The following is a 21,440-nucleotide window of genomic DNA, read 5'->3' as shown; positions in this document are numbered from 1 at the left end:
CTAAGATGTTCCCGATTTGATGAGATATTTTTATATATTCAAACAATAGTATATCTAGTATCTACGTAACCAAATACATACAAATATAATGGTTATTTTTTTTGCCTAGCTGGATACCTAACACGAAAATGCATTATATATACCATGATTTGTATATATTTTAAAATAAAAAAGTTAATGAAAATGTTTGTGTTGCTTTTGTAAGAAAAAGGTATAAAATAAAATACACGTGTAGATGAAAAATAATAATAGCAAATTTTCTTTTTTTGCGTGTGAAAGCAAATTGATAAAAAATATTAAGATTTCGATATTTAATTTAAAATAGCAGTTTAAGTTTGCAAGTGACTATCTAATAATTTGTTACAATGTACAATGTTTTTTTTACATTTTAATGTGAATCAACGTTTTTTTTCTTACATGATGAGAGAAACAAATTTATTTGGTAACATGCAAGATTTTTAAATCAGTTTTTTTCTCAATAGCTCATTAATTGTAAGAAGTTATAGTTAAAAGCGTGTAGGATTTTCAATCTTACGTGAAATTTTGTTTCGTTTATGTGGCTCTAGGAAGTTTTGTTTAGTTTCACGTGGCTATAGGAAGTTTTTTAGTTTGACGTGGCTCTAGGAAGTTTTGTTTAGTTTGACGTGGTTATAGGAAGTTGTTATATTTCTGGCTGGATAGGCCCCAGGGTACACGTCAAACTAACCTAAAATCTGATATATTGCTGGCTGGGTAGGCCCCAGGGTACACGTCAAACTAACCTAAAATCTGGTATATTTCTGGCTGGGTAGGCCCCAGGGTACAAGTCAACCTAACTTAAAATCTGATATATTTCCGGCTGGGTAGCCCCCAGGGTACACGTCAAACTAACCTAAAATCTGATATATTTCTGGCTGGGTAGGCCCCAGGGTACACGTCAAACTAACCTAAAATCTGATATATTTCTGGCTGGGTAGGCCCCAGGGTACACGTCAAACTAACCTAAAATCTGATATATTTCTGGCTGGGCTGGCCCTAGTGTGCACTTCGAACTAACCTATAAATCTGATATATTGCTGGCTGGGCAGGCCCCAGGGTACACGTCAAACTAACCTAAAATCTGATATATTTCTGGCTGCAGGCCTCAGCGTGCACGTCAAACTAACCCCTAAAATCTGATATATTTCTGGCTGCAGGCCCCAGCGTGCACGTCAAACTAACCCCTAAAATCTGATTATGTTTTCAATCATAATAATAAAAATAATGATATCTGCATAAATAAAAAACTAGGAGCTAGAAGGTCACAAGTCTACCTTCTCCTTCTGTCATAGTACACAGTGGGCGGGCTTGAGAAAAAATAAAATTAATAAACAGTAAATCTAGTCCACATTTGATCAATGCAGTTCTTTCCTGTGTTTTCCTTTTCCTTTCCCCTTCTCCTTGCTTATATCTTTATTGATTTAACTTATTCACCATACCCCCCCCCCCTCCCGGATACCGGCATCGCGTGAAGTATACTTCGTAATTCTATGAGTAATTATTGTACCTGACTAAGTTATTGGTAGAAAGCAGGGAAGTAAGAAGTATAGACAACAAAATTTAAATCAATAAGAGATACACTAAAAAATACACATGATTATGATTTATATGAAATCGTGAAAAATATTTTGAGAATTTGAAGCCAAGGTTTACGTTCATTGCATAACATTTCTTTTTATCTCTTCGCTGTTTTCCAATGTTTTTTATATACTCCAAGTGCAGAAAGCCTTTTAAACCATTTGGTATAATTCTTTTTATCTTACAGAGCTTGGTTCATGTGCAGTTGTTCTTTTTATCTACAATTGTTTATGACATCTATCGATTATTGTTATAATAATAATTTATCACTAAATTAGTTTAAAGCCCCAAAGTTGCGGCCAGGGTACTCATAGTCACTCCCGCCGTGCGTTGACCTGCGTTTGGGCGTAATTTCCGATTTTAACTATTTAGTGGACCCACTCAACTTAGAATATTAAAACCAAGCAAAGCACATTTTCATGGTTCTTCCGAAATCACCAATTAAAATTTGAGGCAAATCGGTCGAGGGGTTCATCAGTTATAATCGGACATTCTTACAAACAAACAAAGCTTCCGATGGTAAGAAAAGTTTGTATCATTTTAATTTTTATTATTATTTATACAATAAAACAAGACATTCGATCGTATTCGTATAATGTTGCATATATCCGGCCAAACGGGTGGACTGATTGAGCTGAAATTTGTTGTGGACACTCATGGGTAGCCGGGGTGTTATAGGCTAAAAAAATCAAAAAAAAATTTTATTTGATTTCATTTTTTTGGATTTTTTTCAAAGAAAATTTTTTCACGCGCAATGCCGGGCCCTTCAGATAGTTATTATTATTATCATTATTGTTATTTTTATTATTTTACAATACAATACAATACAATACAATACAATACAATACAATACAATACAATACAATACAATACAATACAATACAATATAATACAATACAATACAAAATTGTTAAGATGAATCTGAGCTGTATGCTGACAAACTCCAACGTATTCTTCCAAGCTTAGCATACTGCAGGTAAAATTGTGTTATTATTATTATTATTATTATTATTATCGTTATTATTATTATTACTATTATTATAAAAGTATAATTTTTAGTTTTAGCTAAATCACGCAGCTACGTAAAATAGTGAAAATTTTACAAAGAAAACTAAATTATGAAAAGTTATAGTTTATTAAAATGAAAATGATATTCAAAATTACAATAATAAAAAGTATAACGATGTAAATAATATAATAAGAATAATTGAAATTGCAAATAATATAAACATTAACAATAATAAATCTTTATTCAGATTAGAATCTGAATTTGACCCAGCAGAATTAAACAAATTGCCTGGAGTGAACAAAATTTTCAGGATTCAAATTTGGAAATTTTTGAAAGATTTCAAAAAGTTCGTTCATCGTGCGTGAACGAACAATTTCGTTCGTTCTTAAATTATCGTTTAATTTCCATGTATTTTGTTCGTTTTCTCAGGTAACGATTTTTCAATAAAATCGTTGGTTTAATAAAATAGTTCTTTTATTAAAAAGAACTCTAATTTTTTTTCAAAAGTTTGTAAAAAAATCGTTCATTAAAAATCGATGGTATTATAAAAATTTCAAAGTTTGATTTATTTAGAGTGTTTCAGATGATAATACAATATTTACTTCGTTGCCAGGTAATGAATATTCTTTTTTAACAACATCTTTATTTATTTAATTGAGAATTGAGATGTAAGTATATCATTGTCTAAAGTTATATATATGCATATATGGCACCAGTTGGTGCGATGAGAGCCGGGGCACAATCAAACCAGCAGTCTGCAAAATAGTGATAACAAAACTCCGGTTTCTTTTATTACTCTGTAATAACATCCTTTTTATTCATTTAATTAAGTTTTCACTGTATGTAACACTGTTTTAAGTCAAACTTCTTTTAAACAGAACAATGGAGTTTGTCTTAAAAATTGATGCAACTTTTTATAGCATTCTGGATCTAATATCATATAAATAGTTGTATTTAAATTTCTGTAGGATGAATTGAGTAAGATTGAGGTTGAGTACAAGGAGAAGGATCTAATCTCCACCAGGGACCTGGAGCTGGCCAGGGGGGAGAGGGATAGGTTCAAGACGGAGAATAAGTTACTGAGAAGAGAAATCAAGTAAGCTTGAATCAGCCATTATCTTTGGAATATTTTCTTGCTTATATTTGCTGTTTAAAAAAGGGCTCTGGGAACAGATTAACTTGGTTAGATAGAAAATAAAAGAAATCCCAATTTTTTTTTGAAAAAATGATAAATTTACCAATTTTTAAAAAAAGTAATAGTTCTCTTTAAGGTATTTTAATAAAGCTGCAATCACCTTTTGCCATTGGATGATTTAATTTTTCAATTACAAAAATAAGACTGTTTGCTCAAATTTTTTCTAATCACTGTCATCTTTGCAACCCAATGTTGGGTATTGTTGACATTTTAAACTATTATTTCTGTAAAATCAAATAATCTTTGTTGAAAATATCAAAGGTTTACACCAGTGCAGTAACTTTGTTAATTTTAAAAGAATTTACAAATTTTTTTAAAAAATTTAGTTATTTAAAAATAAAATATTATTTTTTTCTAAAGAAATAGCAGAAGAGTTTTTGCCGAACAGCAGGGACCTTTCCTGAAAGGGACTCCTCCTGGCCTTTTACAAAAGGTATATTAAAAGTAAAAATTCAAAAATACTTTTCCAAAATTTTAATTTCAATATTTCAAAATATTTTCTCTAACATTTTTCATTCTATAAGAGCTGTTGATGTAATTTTAAGCAAAAGTGACTTAATGACGTTTTTGCTCAGATAAATATTTCAAGTGTACTGTTGTGAATCTGGTATGCCACTTTTCAAGTAAAGTGTCATTTGAAACCACGTCTGCAGTTCCTTGAATGATTTGTTTCTATTATCCTTTAACAGTTCCTTTTATGATTTGTTTCTATTTTCCTTTAACAGTTCCTTGAATGATTTGTTTCTATTATCCTTTAACAGTTCCTTGAATGATTTGTTTCTATTATCCTTTAACAGTTCCTTGAAAGATTTGTTTCTATTATCCTTTAACAGTTCCTTTTATGATTTGTTTCTATTATCATTTAACAGTTCCTTTTATGATTTGTTTCTATTATCATTTAACAGTTCCTAGATTTGTTTCTACTATCATTTAATATTTCCTTGAATGATTTGTTTCTATTATCATTTAACAGTTCCTTGAATGATTTGTTTCTATTATCCTTTAACAGTTCCTTTTATGATTTGTTTCTATTATCCTTTTACAGTTCCTTTAATGATTTGTTTCTATTATCCTTTAACAGTTCCTTTTACGATTTGTTTCTATTATCCTTTAACATTCCCTTGAATAATTTGTTTCTATTATCCTTTAACATTCCCTTGAATAATTTGTTTCTATTATCCTTTAACATTCCCCTGAATATTTCTAAATGGAATTGCTGATATTTCCATAATTGCTTCTTTTCCATATCCTATTTCAGTATTTAACATTTATGCTTTTCTAAAATTGCCCTTTGAGAATTTCAAATGGTTTCTCCTATTCATTCAATATTTCCTCTTGATACTGAAAGAATTGATTTTTCCACATTTCTTTTTATACATTTAGGGTTTAATGGTTTTCAGGAGACTCGACAAAATCTAAGAAGTTTAACATATTTCAAAATTGTTTACTCTGAAAATTTGATAATATTACTTTATTTAAAAAGAGTAAACTTTTAGCATGTAGAAATAGTAATCTTTGCTTGTCTGTTTGTCTGTATTTTGTATAAATCCCTGGACCGATATGCCTCAAATTTTAAATTAAAAACTTGGTAGAACCACGGAAATGTTCTTAGCATACAGTTTAAAAACTCTAAATTGAGTGGGTTGACTTTATAGGGAAAACTCCAGACAAAGCTGGATTTCAGATTTCTAATCACTATATTTTTGTAACCCATTTTCGTAGACCTTAGATATTTCAAACTATGAATTCTGCTAGATCAAAAAATCTAAGTTTGAAATATCAAAGTTCCACCAGGTAACAAAGATCAAGGGACTAGAAAATTTGAGTTTGTGTCAAAGGCCCAATTTCTTTTGTATAAGGCTTTGCAGATTTTTGCGAAGCCGTTATAGCCGATAGCAAATAATTGTTTATTGTTTAGTGTCTGTTCTGTTCTAATATTTGTTTATTGTTTAGTGTCTGTTCTGTTCTAATAAATGTTTATTGTTTAGTGTCTGCTCTGTTCTAATAATTGTTTATTGTTTAGTGTCTGTTCTGTTCTAATAATTGTTTATTGTGTAGTGTCTGTTCTGTTCTAATAATGGTTTATTGTTTAGTGTCTGTTCTGTTCTAATAATTGTTTATTGTTTTGTGCTTGTTCTGTTCTAAAAATTGTTTATTCTTTAGTGTCTGTTCTGTTCTAATAATTGTTTATCGTTTAGTGTCTGTTCTGTTCTTATATATATTCTATTTATTCGTACACAATTATAATGGTACAATTTAAAATCAACGAGAAATGAGATATATAACATATAAAATATAGAATTAATATATAGTCGAAAACAATAAAATGAAAAATAAAAAATAAAAAATTAGTTAGTTTTTTACATATATCATCAATAATTACATCTATTTCATCATAGTAAAATCCTTCTAAAACATTTGGATTTGACCGTATTAATAGTAAATCTTTTAACAGTGGAATTCTCCACGCATTTTCAGTTGGATTTGCGTAAATCATGTTTGACTTAACTAGAGACTTGTTCAAGGACAGTTTATCTACATAGGTTTCATTTGCAATATTAGATAAATTCTTACATAATTTTGTTCTTTGGTCATTTTTGCATAAATCAAACAATGGTCGGATGCTGAGCTTGCGACTTTTACACATAGATTCGCAAAATGATACAAATCGGCTACACAACATAGTTTTTAAATGAATTTGATCAGAAATTTGTTCAATAAAATATCTATGAGTTTGTCGTGGCAAACCAAATAAAATACGAATAGCAGTATTCCAAGAAGTATACAATTTTACAGTGTTAACACAAAACAAATACCATAAGTTGGAACCATATAGACTAGATGCATATATGTTATAAAGCTTAACAACCATTGTTGGTTCAGAAAAATGAAATTCTTGATTCAAAGAGTAAATTATTGATAAAAACTTCGCACGTTTCAAATTACAATCTCTGGTCATAGAATTATATGATTGAAATAGATTTCCAAGATGTTTAAATTCATCTACATATGGTAATGGGACACCATTTAGAATAATCGGACATACATTATTACTATCAATATTAGATTTATTGAAAATAACACATTTAGTCTTGGATTTGTTTATGTCCAAGTTTGTACTAAACTTCAATTTACGATTTAGTGCAAATTTCTCACATATATTTGTCATTTCCTGTAACCCATTCCTACTTGGGGACAGAAGAATTATTGTTTATTGTTTAGTGCCTGTTCTGTTCTAATAATTGTTTATTGTTTAGTGTCTGTTCTATTCTAATAATTGTTTATTGTTTAGTGTCTGCTCTGTTCTAATAATTGTTCATTGTTTAGTGTCTATTCTGTTCTAAAAATTGTTTATTGTTTAGTGTCTGTTCTGTTCTAATAATTGTTTATTGTTTAGTGTCTGTTCTGTTCTAAAAATTGTTTATTGTTTAGTGCCTGTTCTGTTCTAATAATTGTTTATTGTTTAGTGTCTGTTCTGTTCTAATAATTGTTTATTGTTTAGTGTCTGTTCTGTTCTAATAATTGTTTATTGTTTAGTGTCTGTTCTGTTCTAATAATTGTTTATTGTTTAGTGTCTGTTCTGTTCTAGTAATTGTTTATTGTGTAGTGTCTGTTCTGTTCTAATAATTGTTTATTGTTTAGTGTCTGTTCTGTTTTAATAGTTGTTTATTGTTTAGTGTCTGTTCTGTTCTAAAAGCTTCTTGAATCCTAGTTTTCTTGTTTCTCACCTCAACAGAAGGCACAGGTATAACATTTCCTGAAATTACAAAATCAGAGCATTTCGCTCCAATTTTTCTAGTATTTTGTTCATTTAAGCCTGATCTTTTCTATTTATTTAGACAATCAACACTTTATATCATTTGTAATATTTCATTATTTTCTTCTGTTTCGAGGTTAGGTTTCAACCAATAGCTTGATCCATTAGGTTAAAATATGTTTATACTTTTAAAGATAAGCTCGATTAAAAAATAATTAATTTGATGTTTTTGAATATTTTTTTTCCAGTTCTCAGATGATGGGAGAGCATATTACTGAAATTCAATGGAGAGATTTTTTAACCTTTGCATCTAAAAAAGGTAGTTTTGTCAAACATAAATTAACCTTTACCTGGCCTTTAACAGTTTGAAATATTCAAGGTTATAATGGAAGGAAAGTTATTTCAGAGGTGTGCGCATCTTTTGTACTGAAGTGTACTGTCTCTGGACTGTAACGTAAACGCAAGACGGATGTAACAGCCTGACAAGGGATCCATCTTTCACATAAAAATCAATGAAACATTCTGGTCATGAAACTTTTATGTGAATTATCAAAATTTTCAAATTCAATGCTTTTAACCTCCACGGCTACTAAACGAACACTGATGCATCTATTCTTGTTTACAAATTCCGCCCAGAGAGAACTGGTTTCAATATGTACGCAGAGTATACGCAACTGCAATTAACTTTCCTTGCATTGTAACCTTGGAAATAAGTATTAAAATTAAATCAATTTAAACCTAATCACAATTCTGAAAAGAATGTTGACGCAATTTCAAAAATTATAAAGTGACATGTCCAATTTACAACGTTACTCTAATAACCTCTGTCTGATTATCAATTACGGAGATATCCTTATTTTTTCTAGCTAAAATAGAGTACCAAGACACCCGATTTCAGACTGGCATACATATGTTTGAAATGTCTGTACACTTAAGTTTACCGACACTCAACTTTCTCCCAGTCATCCTTAACCTTTTGTAATGTTAGCTAAGAAAAGTTTTTCAGTCTTCTTTTCTATACGTAGAAGCCTCCCGGAGCATCACGAATTTACAAAATGATATCTACAATCAGATTGGGCAAACATTTCAACACACCAGGTTAATAAATCAATCCATAAATCAACCAATCAATCAGTCAATCAAAATAGTCCTAAAATTATAATTATTAAAGTAAAAAGAAAATATGACAAATCAACCTAGATCATGATCAGTTTAAACCAGAAACCAGAAAAAATTTATAAAAAGTCGTCTTGACAATTTTTCAATGGGTTTTGTACTTCTATGCCTAAATCTCAGTTGTAAAAATAAATCAATATACGCGAACAGTTTTAAAGAGCTCCATATAAATATTCAATTGATAAAAAATCTGTAGTATTTCATTATCAGTAGGTTTAGAATACAACATTTTATCAAATCTTTTAATATGTCTCCAAAGTTCTGGGTTAAACTGTATATTTATGAAAATAGTAATAACAATTTTTTATATTTTTATGTAAATAACAATTAAGGTTTACAATCTTTTCCAGATTCATTATAGCACGGAAATTTCTTATGGCACTTTTTCTGACGCGGAAAAGTATGCAAAACTATCAAAATCCTTGAGAAATAAAGGGATAAACTTAGCTTTTTAAACAAAATATACTCCTGTAGAAGCTATACAGAAATACGTAGGGACATGCTGAAAAAATGTGCGTTTCAATTACAATGGAAAATCGTTCCGTGTGAGATTTGTTCACCAATCAGCATTCAGCATGACGTGTCAAGTTCTTTCGAATATTTGAATCAAAGCAAACAATTTAAAATTTGATAGATTTCAGTCTAAGTATCAAGTAAACCTTTTAATGAAATTATAAGACTTCTAATATTTAACAGTGTGCTCGCAGAATTAAATAACAGGAATTAAAGTTTGATTTATTGACATATAATATTTGCGAGTTAAAAATTTGACAAAATTCGAACAAGTATACAGTTCTGTGTATAGTTTTTACGGAGTAAATTTACAGTTCTGTGTATAGTTTCTACGGAGTAAATTTACAGTTCTGTGTATAGTTTCTACGGAGAAAATTTACAGTTCTTTGTATAGTTTCTACGTAGTAAATTTACAGTTCTGTGTATAGTTGCTACATAGTAAATTTACAGTTCTGTGTATAGTTTTTACGCAGTAAATTTACTGTTTTGTGTATAGTTGCTACGGAGTAAATTTACAGTTCTTTGTATAGTTTCTACGTAGTAAATTTTCAGTTCTGTGTATAGTTTCTACATCGTAAATTTACAGTTCTGTGTATAATTGCTACGGAGTAAATTTACAGTTCTGTGTATAGTTTCTACGTAGTAAATTTACAGTTCTTTGTATAGTTTCTACATAGTAAATTTACAGTTCTGTGTATAGTTTCTACGGAGTAGATTTATTCATAATTTGGTTAATGTCTATAATTTTTAGGTTTTTCATTATTTTAACAGCTTCAAAAAAGGTTCTAAAAAACAGTTCAAAAATTACTCGGATGCGAAAAAAGTTGAAAACCCTAATTTTCAGAGAATCTGAACTCCAGCGAGAAGTGTCAGATCTCAAGAATGAGATAAACTCCTTGAAAAGCAGACTCATGTAAGAAATATTTTTAAATAAAAAAATGCATTTCTCTCAAACTTTTGGTTTGTAGTGTGAGGACGGAAACATTTTCTCGTGAGGACACTCGAGGACTGGAGGGGAAACTGGAGGCTCAGGAGAGGTTCTGGAGAGGACGAATGAAGGAATACCAAGACAGCTTAGAGAAAGAGAGGATGGAGAACAAGGAGAGTTTGGAACAGCTGAGATTAGAAATTGCAGAGGAACGTGGCAAACTCGCCCGACAAGCTAAGCGAAGACGAAAATTAAAGAAGAGGAAAAAAGAATTTGAAAACCAACATGACCCTAAAATTATCCAACCTCCTGCTGATGATTCTGTAACTGAAGAGAACCTGGAGAAACTTGATCCAACCCTACTCAAGGAAATTTAAGCTTGATTATGAACTAGCCATTGGATTTAGTTATTCCAAATTTTCAATTTGAAGATGTTATCCCATCTTAAATTTTGTTCATGAGCTTAGATTCTTATGAGTGACTGTTGTTGTAGATTCAGATAGAAAAGCACTAAAATATCTCAATAATTTTTCCGTTCAGATGGTACTGTTGTGAATCTGGCATGTAATTCTTTGAGTTGATGGTAGATGTTGATTAAACAAAATAACAGATAGGACACTAGATGTCGTCTTTTAAAGATTTAAGGGGTTTTCGTTCACAATTTAGGCAAAAGCCGAAAGGAGTTTAATTAATCTATCTCTTTTATATACTCATGAACCAGCCTAACATGCTTTTATATACTCATGAACCAGCCTAACATGCTTTTATATACTCATGAACCAGCCTAACATGCTTTTATAGGCTGACACAGAGAAGAGGAAAGAAAGAGCAAAGAACAAAAAGCAAAATCTCAAGAATTCAACTCATCATGAAAATAAAGATAGTGTTAAAACCGGCAATATCAGTAAGATGTATGAGAGTGAGATAATCAAGAAAGAAGAGAATGAGGAGAAGGAGGAGAAGAAGATTGAGAAAGATGAGATAAATGATGATAAAGATGCCAAGGAGTCTAGAATGCACAAGCCCCAGTCTGTATTATCATCTGGTACTTTTCAACTTTACAAAGAAGATGATGATGATGATAATGAAGAACATCTTAAACCTGCTAAATCAACACTTTCCATCCAATCTGAGCATCAATATGCATCCCCACAGTAATAAGAATAATAATAATAATAATAATAATAATAATAATAATAATAATAATAATAATAATAATAATAATAATAATAATAATAATAATAAGGATAATGATAATGATAATAATAATGATAGTAAAAATAATAATAATAGGCATGATGATAATAATATTTTTTTAAAGATTCCGAAGTATGGTTGGATTGGACAGATTGGATGCTCTGGGTAGCCTGGAGAATATTATAAATGAGAATCCAGCACTATTAAACAACTACAGGCAGAAGGTGTAGTATAGAAAGGGTTACCTACAAAGGATAAGACTTCAGAGACGACTGTACGGAATTTATTGTTGTCTATTTCCTTATATTTATGATACCCTACAATTGCTGCAGTAAAAAATTTTTTCTTGTAAAATCCTTAAATAAGCCAATTAAATGTAAGGCAATAAGGGTTAATTAAATCTATGGATTGTCGTATTTGAAAAGTTTCAGGTCGTCTTTTATTCTCATCCTTTGTGGGTAACCCTGTATATCATTAAAATGTTTTTTTGTCGAATTAAACCATAACTCACGGATAGGTTCATTGGTTCAAATATAGCAAGGTGATTAGGGTTTTCAGGATTATTAGTCAGAAGGCCTTCAATTTTGAACCTATTCTTACAAATTAGACTTCTGAAGATATCAGAATTCAGAAGTATGCATGAATTGTTTAATTCAAAATTCATCTTGTACAAATACCAATGACCCGTGGCCGAATTTGAAGAATTTGAGCGGCGGTTTAAATCTAAGCCGCGGCTTAAATATGGTTGGTTCCACTTAAAATTGTATCAAATGTTTCAAGATTTAAGCCGGCGCTTAATTTAAACCGGGTTTTGACAGATTTAAACCGCGGCTCAAATTCTTTAAATTCCATCTCCGGTTTCCCAAGTCTATAGCATCCGCTTTAATTCTACAAATCTACAAAGGGAGCCAAATTCATGTGCCCTTCCCTTAGATTTAAATTCATGAACAGTTTATTTATTGTTTTGTGCACAAATATTACTAAACAAATACAATCAAGGTTGATACACATAAACCCCCAATCTTAATATCTTTGCAAGATTACAAGAAAAATACAATGTCTGGGAGAAACGTAAACTAACTCAGTGTTGTTCAGATTCAAACTAAGTATAGGTTATACAGGGTGTCCCACGAAACATGACAATAGGAAGTCGACTTGAAAGTCGTCTTTGGTATTTGAATTTATTTGTGACATTTAGTCTTCTTGACGCGGTCTAATTTGATGTGGGACACCCTGTATTTCAAAAAATTGATATATGGAGGTTTCCAGGGACCTGGACAGTAAAACAGAGAGAAGGGCTATGGGGACTGAGCCCCCCCCCCCCCTGGAAGATAAAAACACTTTGGTACCCACAGTGGGTATTCACTATATTCAGCTCCTAACGGGGTGTGAGCTTCCCACTTCCCCCCCCCTGGACAATACCTATATCCGCCCCTGGAAGTTCCAAAAGTATCTCCTCCACTAATTGAAACTGTTCCTCTAAACCCTCTTTTACTCCAGGTTGAAGAAGAGCTTGATGATGAGCTGAGAGCCTACGGGTTGGATCCCAGGGTAAACAGGTTGACCCAAACCCAGCTCAACCAAGCCAAAGTAAAGGTCAAGACACGACGAAGAAGTCTTCCTAATGTAAGTTCCTAAACATTTAGATTTTTTTGTTAATTATAAATATTATTTTTATCATAATTACTATTATCTTTATAAGATGATATTCGTTGTTTTTCTTATTCTTATTATACCAAAAATTCATGTTTTAACTTCTGTTTACAGCTGTACACCCTGTTTTTAAAACTCAAGTTTACAGCTTTACACCCTGTTTTTAAACTCATGTTTACAGCTGAACACCCTGTTTTTAAAACTCATGTTAACAGCTGAACAATCTTTTTTTGAAACTCATGTTTACAGCTGAACATTCTGTTTTTGAAACTCATATTTACAGCTGCACACCCTGTTTATAAAATTCATGTTTACAGCTGTACACCTTGTTTTTAAAACTCATGTTTACAGCTGTATACCCTGTTCTTAAAACTCATGTTTACAGCTGTACATCCTGTTTTTAAACTCATGTTTACAGCTGTACACCCTGTTTTTAAAACTCATGTTTACAGCTGAACACCCTTTTTTTGAAACTCATGTTTACAGCTGAACACCCTGTTTTTGAAACTCATATTTACAGCTGTACACCCTGTTTATAAAATTCATGTTTACAGCTGTACACCTTGTTTTTAAAACTCATGCCTACAGCTGTCACCCTGTTCTTAAAACTCATGTTTACAGCTGTACATCCTGTTTTTAAAACTCATGTTTACAGCTGTACACCCTGTTTTTAAAACTCATGTTTACAGCTGTACACCCTGTTTTTAAAACTTATGTTTACAGCTTTACACCCTGTTTTTAAAACTCATGTTTCCAGCTGTACACCCTGCTTTTAAAACTCAAGTTTACCTGTACTGTGTATACCCTGAATTTTAAAACTTTTTTACCCGCCTGTTTTTAGCTCATGTTTAACTGAACACCCTTTTTAAAAACTTATTTTTACCTGTACACCCTGTATTTCAGGCTGGAGAGCTTCAATGCCTCCGAGCCCAGTGCAGGGAAGAGGTTGATCGTCTCGCCACTCAATCTAACATGAGGCGCGGAGCGTTCAGGAGAAAAATCTCATCCTTCAGGAAGAAAGTATTCCAGGGGCTTATGAACGTCAGGAGTAAGAGGACAGGTGGAAAAAAACGGACTGCTCCGCCTCTTCCTTCTCATCCTTCTCAACCTTCTAATCCTTCTCGTTCTTTGATTTCATCTCATCCTTCTCAACTTTCACAATCTTCTCATCCTTCTTATCCTTCTCGTCCTTCTCGTTCTTCCCCTTCCTATCATCCTTCTCATCCTTCTCGTTCTTCTCTTTCTTCTCATACTTCTCATCCGTCTCATCCTTCTCATCCTTCTCATCTTTCTCATCTTTCTCATCCTTCCCATGTTTCTCGTCCTTTTCATCCTTCTCATCCTTCTAATCCTTCTCCTTCCTTTAATCCTTCTCACACCTCTCATTCTTCTAATTTCCCTAAAACGACTCATCCTAATCTAACGTCTCGTCCCCAAGATCAATATCTCCCTTCCCAACCTTCTCCAGCTTCACTGTCCATCCAGGATCCCATCCTGTCCTTCTTGGCACGTGGAGAAGTTGGGACGGAGAAGGCTGAAAACCTTTATGTTGGAACACCCAGAGAAGAAACATCCTCCGATGAAGGCAGTTCGTTTACTTACAATCCGGAGAAGGATGAAGGATCAAGGTCGGATCCAGGACGGATAGTTAATCCTAGAGTCTCGTTGGTTCAGTGTAGAGAACACCCGGAGAGGATTATGCCACCTCGTCCAGTCCCTAGAACATCTTTACTTGTCAAGGTTCATGTTCAAACCCCACAGGTAAAATTCATATTTTAGCTCAAATCAACGGCGCAACTAGACTTTTTTTTTGGGGGGGGGGGGGGGGGGTGGAATTTTTGCAAGATTGAAATATAGTTGTATGCAAAATGCAACTTTTTAATTTTAACTTTTAGGAACAGCAGAGCTCTGATATATCAGAAGATGAAGAAGAGGAGGATGAGCATGAGGATGAAATTGAGGATGAGGATGAAGATGAGGATGAAGATGAGGAGGTGGAAGAGGATGAGAATGAGAATGAGGAGAGATTAGTGGAGTCTATTAAACCTCCGAAATCAATAAGGTAATGTGCGATCTTATCTGGGGCGCCCTTAAACCTATAAATTACCAAGAAGCTTGTTAAAAATTCAAAAAAATTAAGGGGCCTAAAGGTACATGAGGGTGCTTGGGGACTCAGCCCTCCTTGCCCTTCCCCTCACTTAAAATATTAAGATGTTAAGGCTCCTCCTCCCTGCCTGGAAAATTCCTGTATATTCCCATGGATTGAAAAATATCTTGTTTTAGAAGTGTGGTTTCGAAGCCCAGTATTCAGGATAGATTTAGCCTCGATGAGAGTGAAATAGAAGACTCAGATCACCTTGGGAAGGATGGTAAGAAGAAACTTTTTTAATGCCCCTCATTTCGTAAAATTTTGCAAATTTATTTCTAAAAACTCTTTGTTTACTTTAATTTAAAATGTTTGTCATTGTCAAAAATTATTGTGTTTTTAAATCCATGTTCATAACTTATAATCTTATCATTTTCCACAATTCTTGTTATAGAGTTTCTTTTTTCATGGGCAGTTATTCAGTTTCATTCTTATTTTTCACTTTTCATTATTTTTAGACTTCCTTTTTCCAGTTTCAAACGTATACTTTTTCCACTTTCCATTTCTTCGCGTTTTTACTTTGAACTTTTAATTATTTTTAGTTTGAAACTTTCGGTAGGCTCAGCTACATTTTGCCTAGTCACAATTTGCCTAGTCACATTTCGCATAGTCACATTTTGCCTAGTCACATTTTGCCTAGTCACATTTTGCCTAGGTAACAGTTTGCCTAGGTAACATTTTGCCTAGTAACATTTTGCCTAGGGTAACATTTTGCCTAGAGTAACAAAAGAGCGAATTTTTTGCCAAGTCAATAATTTTTTCACAAAGAAATTTTCATCAATCCGAGATTTTTTTACTATGCCGAAAGCTGATTATATCCAAACCCTTGCACATGACCAGCAGAAGATAAATAATGATAAATAAAGATCACCTGTATGAATTCCTATGTATACTCCATGATTATGTAAAATGTATTTAAAAAATATATATATATATATCTGATGCTTAACCATATTTTATCTTTTGTAGAGTGACAGGAATGTTAAAATTGCTGTACAGAATACAATTCAATTCATTAATTTTAATTCATTAAAATTTATCTGGTTAAACTTTTAAAAAAATGTTTAATTCTTGACAAAATTTGTTTTTTATAAAAAATTATTGACTAGGCAAAAAACATGCTCTTGCGTTACCTAGACAAAATGTTACCCTAGGCAAAATGTTACTAGGCAAACTTGAACTAGGCAAAAAGTTACCTAGGCAAAATGTTACCCAGGCAAAAGTGAACTAGGCAAAATGTGACTAGGCAAAATGTGACTAGGCAAATTGTGACTAGGCAAAATGTAGCTGAGCCTTTCGGTACTTTTCACATCCCAAAATTTCATGTTTACATTTTTCACTTACTATCATTCTAAAACTTTCACTAATTACTTTTTAAATTTGTTCAATATTAATGATTTTAATTATATTTTATCACATGCTAATTCTCCCATTTTTGTTTTAGACGATTCTGAATCCTTTCAGAAATTTGAAGATGAATTAAAAGAATATCTGGAGACTGAATTCAAAATGGAAGAAGAAGAAGATTCAAAAGAAGAAGAAGAGAGAACAGGAAATCATAGAAAGGAAATGATTAACAGTAAAGAGAAGAAAATGGAGGAAGAGATAAAAAGAAAGGAAAACCTAAGAAGAAAGGAAGAACTAAGAAGAAAAGAAGAACTAATGAGAAAGGAAGAATTGAGGATAGAGGACGAAGAACTTAGAACAGAGGATGAACAAAACTCAGAGTGGGAATCAGAAAGGTATATTTTTCCTTTTTACAATAATGGCTTATAAGGATGATCATAGGTTTCGATGGAACTGAAAGAATCTATTAAACAAAATAGATGTTTAATTTGATCTTAATGACCAATTAATCCTTATTTATGATAATCTAATTCAGAATAATTTAAGCATTAATTGCTGATTTTTTTTATATATATCAACATTTAATTTAATTTAAATTGTGAAGAAAATTTTTCTAAAACAATTTTTTAGTTTTTAAAGGGAGTGTTTCGCAAAAAATGAAAAGTGTCAGGGATAAACCACATCGAATTTTTGGGGTCAAAATCTCCTATTCATATTTAATTTAAAAGAAACATGAGATAGAAATAAAGATATTCTAAAAGTAATTCCTGTTTTCAATACCAGTGATACAGATTATGAGAAGAGGAGTGAAACTAGAAACAAGGATGATGATGAGGATGAGGATGAGTATGAAGAGCTTCTCCAAGAAGAGATTAGATTAAGGAAACCAGCTCCAGGTTCAAAGATAGCAGATCTCACAAATATTATCGAAGCACAGGTAAAAAGGAATTGAGTCTTTGCCAAAAACTGAAATTTTCTAATTCCTTTAACTTTGTAACTTGATAGTGTACACCTTTGACATTTAAAATCAGATTATATGATCTAAAATAATTTATAGTTTAAAATATCTAAGGTCTACAACATTGGGTTGGAAAGATATTGATATTTGAAAATCAGAGTTTATGACAAAGACTCAATAGTCAATTCCTTTATAGGTTTTCTAAAATGTATATTGTTGTCAACCATTAACATTAAGACCCCCCCCCCTCCATGTAATGTCGTCTTCAACCTAAAAGCTCCTCTCGGAAATGAAACCAAACCAAACTATTTCAGCCCGCTTCTCTTTGTTCTCCGTCAACGGAGTATAAACACTTTTATTAATTGTGAACCACTTCAAAGTTAAGCAAAGAATATTTTCATATAAAGAATTAGTGACTTTCCTTAACATTTAATTGTCACTCTTTTCAGAAGTTTTAATGTATAATAAAGCGTCTTAGGACTCCCCGACAGTTTAACCCACAAATACTCTAATAGATCGTAAGAATCTTTTCATTATAAATTCGTAAACCATTGTAATAATTATTTATCATTATTCATTTCATTTTTTTAGGAAATAAAGAGTTTTCTGCATTATCGATTTTGATTTGAGGGTTATTCCTTTGTCTATCTGTTCATCGTCAGAATCTTGTTCCTTTGCGACAACAATTGTATATGCTTTTTGGGCACTGTGCGCCCATCTCCTATTTCAATTGTGAACATGTTCTCTTTGTGTACATTGTAAAACAAAACAAAAAATCTCGCGAATTAAAAAAATATTCTGGATTTTTTTTTAAATTCTCAAAAATCTAATTTTGTTTGAAGCAAATTTTTGAAAATTCGATCATCCATAAACCATAAACCCCAACAAATTTGAGCCTGATCGATTCAGCCGTTTTGACGTTTATTGGATACAAACAGACAGACGAGCAAAAAAAATATACGATAATCGTATATATATATAACTATAAAGCAATAATCAGAGAAGCTTCACAGTTTTCATAAATATATATATATAAAAATACGGGCTCAGAAACGGTTGATGAAATGCTTGGGGTGGAACTTGGGTTGGGGTTTGGGAATAATTTACTGTTATACCGTTATAGCCACATTTTTAATTGAGAATAAGAATTTCCAAAATAACTCTCGGTCCTTATTATTATTTTTTAAGGGGGCTGAGGCTGTTAAGCGGTCTTTATCCCTAAAAGATTGTGACTTAGTCAACGTTAAATATTATAATTTTTATTTAATGATTTAGTTGAGAAGACGACCTGTCAGCGTACCTGTGGGAGGACTTGACCCCCTTCAGGTTTGGCATCTAATATTATAGACAAAAAATATAAGAGTCAATTGTTAAGTCTTACCTTGGTATATCAAAAATAAGGCTTAATTTTTCTGAAAAATTCTGAAATAAAAAGTCTCTCAAAATCGCTTTATTTATTTAAGTTTCTTTGTCAAAAATGATTATGCTGTGTTTCTAGAGTTTACACAAAGAAAAGTCAAAAAACATTTTATTTGTTTCTTCCAACCGAATAATTTTGAACCATTAGAACTTAGAAAAATATGCAGTGGTCACCAAAACTAAATGGAATTTTTTACTTTATACGTTTTAGAAAGTGAAAATACACTGTGCATTGTTTGATTTTAGCACTACAGTGATAACCAGAATACTGTGGAATAGGAAGACCACATTAAAGCAATAATTGTTTATTTGATGTTGTAACAAGGCAAATAGTTTTACAAAAAAACTAATTGAATCACTTATGAAGTTAAATGGATAACTGCTTGAAACTAATGCGTCTCATGTTTTATAGTTTATTTAAAGTCATAACTTGAGCCTTAAAGTTGCCTCTATTCAAGAATTTGCTGGTAATCACTGTATCACTGTATAATCAGTCTGATATTGTTTTTAAAGTTATTGATGAAAATATAAACTTTTGCTTGATTTCATTTAATTCTCTTTCTGGATTTCACAATCAGATTTATTGTAACTATTTCTTTCTAATTTAACTTTTAATTTTTTTATTTTAGATCATTGATAAACTAAATAATGATGAAACTCGTGCACAATCCGTTCTGGACGAGCGTGCACAATCCTCCCTGGGAGAGCGTGCACAATCCGCCCTGGGAGAACGCGCGCAGTCTAGTCTTGGAGAACGCGCGCAGTCGGGTCTTGGAGAGCGTGCACTATCTGGAACAGATATGTCGAGCAACACCCTTGGGACCAGTTTATGGGCAGATAATGGCGTTTGGGTTAGCAGACCTGGATCTGCTGTTAGCAGACCTGAATCTACATGTTAGCAGACCTGGATCTACACGTTAGCAGACCTGGATCTGCTGTTAGAAGACCTGGGTTAGCAGGCCTGGATCTGCCGTTAGCAGACCTGATCTGCTGTTAGCAGACCTGGATCTGCTGTTAGCAGACCTGGATCTGCTGTTAGCCAACAATCTGTTAATGTTACCGGAGTCTAAGTCGTAATAAATGTTTAATTTCAGTGAAATATTAAATTACTTCAAATATTTCCTTAATTTTCATTGCCTCTCATTGGTCTTTTTCAGCAGTCAATAATTAAACCTTTTTCAAAACAAGTAAACATATATATCGAATTGATATAAGGACATCATGAAATATACCAGGACCACCATATACGGGCCTGTGTCCCACTTTTCACATCATATTAGATCGTGTATAGTTACAAAATTGGGATTTTCGGGACTTAGAAAATTTTGAAACATTGAATCATTAAAAAGTATAAGGCTAATTTAATAAGTAGCATCATTGCATCAAGGGCGTATACAGGGGGGGGAAGTGCCCCCACCTATACCTGTAAAGGGAGGGGGGCGAAGCCCACCCCTAGAACTCCGAACTATCACACTTTTGAAATCTGAAACTGAAGAGTGAAGAGTATTAAAATAATCAATTTGCTTTTTTTCTGCTAGTTTTGTTTGAAGGAGAGATATAGTAGTACTTGTATTAGGTAATTGGACTGTTTGTGTACCTTTACAGTATCCAAGAAGCCAAATGTTTTGAATTTACGGTTCAAATTTTGCCCCCCCCCCCCATAGATTTTTTTCTGTATACGCCCTTGCATTGCATGCAGAAAATAAAAGGTTCTTTGAGTAATTTGTGCGTTAAAGCTTGGAGATAATCCATTGATATAAGACGCTCTGTATTTCTTCGCAAATCAAAGGTAGAAATATAAACAAAACTCGGACTTAAAGTTTGTTTACATATTACTTCCAGACACTATAGTACAGAGCGTCCCATATCATATTAGACTGTCTCCAATCTTTAACGCCAAAATACACATATAATACTCGAAAAATCTAGCATTTTCTGCAAGAAAAAATTTCTATTAGCCTTATTAAATTTTTCAAAATGATTCATTCTTCTTAACTTTTCTGATTTGTCCCATAAATCGTAATTTAGACCCATTGACGCGGTCTAATTTGATGTGGGACACCCTGTATATACTTTCTAAGAAAGAAAAAAATTCATTGTAATGTAATTAAAGAAAATATCTTGATTATTGGCAATATACAGGGTTACCCACACAGGATGAGACTGTAAAAACGACCTAAAACTAAAAAATATGACGATTTAAAGCTTGGTTCTTGGTTTCTGCATTTAATTAGTGTATTTTGATGATTTACTAAATGGTCAAGGACAGAAATATGCAAATTTTATCCTACATTAACGGTGCTATCTCATTTGAACTACTGCCGTTTGAACTATTGTTCATTTGAACTATTGTTCATTTCAACTACTGCACGTGGGACCACGTGAGTAGTTTAAATTAACAATAGTTCAAACGAGTAAATATATTGCTCATTTGAACTATTTTTTAGTTCATTAAACTATTTTCATTTGAACTATTAAAATATTATTAATGAAATAAACAAAAAATAGTTCAAATGAACATAAAAATAGTTCAAATGAACATAAAA

At 32.1% G+C, this 21,440-nt stretch overlaps 1 protein-coding gene across 1 annotated transcript; it reads left to right on the top strand.

The window, feature by feature from the left end:
* The first annotated feature begins 2,511 nt into the window (after positions 1 to 2,511).
* On the top strand, positions 2,512 to 19,993 carry LOC111705753 (zinc finger protein DZIP1L). The gene is made up of 20 exons (XM_023478398.1): positions 2,512 to 2,572; positions 2,853 to 2,915; positions 3,179 to 3,218; positions 3,574 to 3,701; positions 4,161 to 4,233; positions 7,478 to 7,545; positions 7,806 to 7,876; positions 8,583 to 8,655; positions 10,091 to 10,159; positions 10,215 to 10,542; positions 10,976 to 11,328; positions 11,496 to 11,595; positions 12,872 to 12,997; positions 13,928 to 14,785; positions 14,920 to 15,086; positions 15,308 to 15,393; positions 16,615 to 16,912; positions 17,301 to 17,454; positions 18,751 to 18,801; positions 19,524 to 19,993. Exons 3-20 carry the CDS (start codon positions 3,189 to 3,191, stop codon positions 19,791 to 19,793), a joined length of 3,303 nt encoding a protein of 1,100 aa, XP_023334166.1. The 5' UTR covers positions 2,512 to 2,572; positions 2,853 to 2,915; positions 3,179 to 3,188; the 3' UTR covers positions 19,794 to 19,993.
* Positions 19,994 to 21,440: the final 1,447 nt, after the last annotated feature.

This window comes from Eurytemora carolleeae, unplaced genomic scaffold, assembly GCF_000591075.1.
Source record: "Eurytemora carolleeae unplaced genomic scaffold, Eaff_2.0 scaffold578, whole genome shotgun sequence".
Lineage (NCBI taxonomy): Eukaryota > Metazoa > Arthropoda > Copepoda > Calanoida > Temoridae > Eurytemora > Eurytemora carolleeae.
The sequence above is the reverse complement of the archived record's forward strand: the minus strand, read 5'-3'. Positions and strand labels throughout refer to the sequence as shown.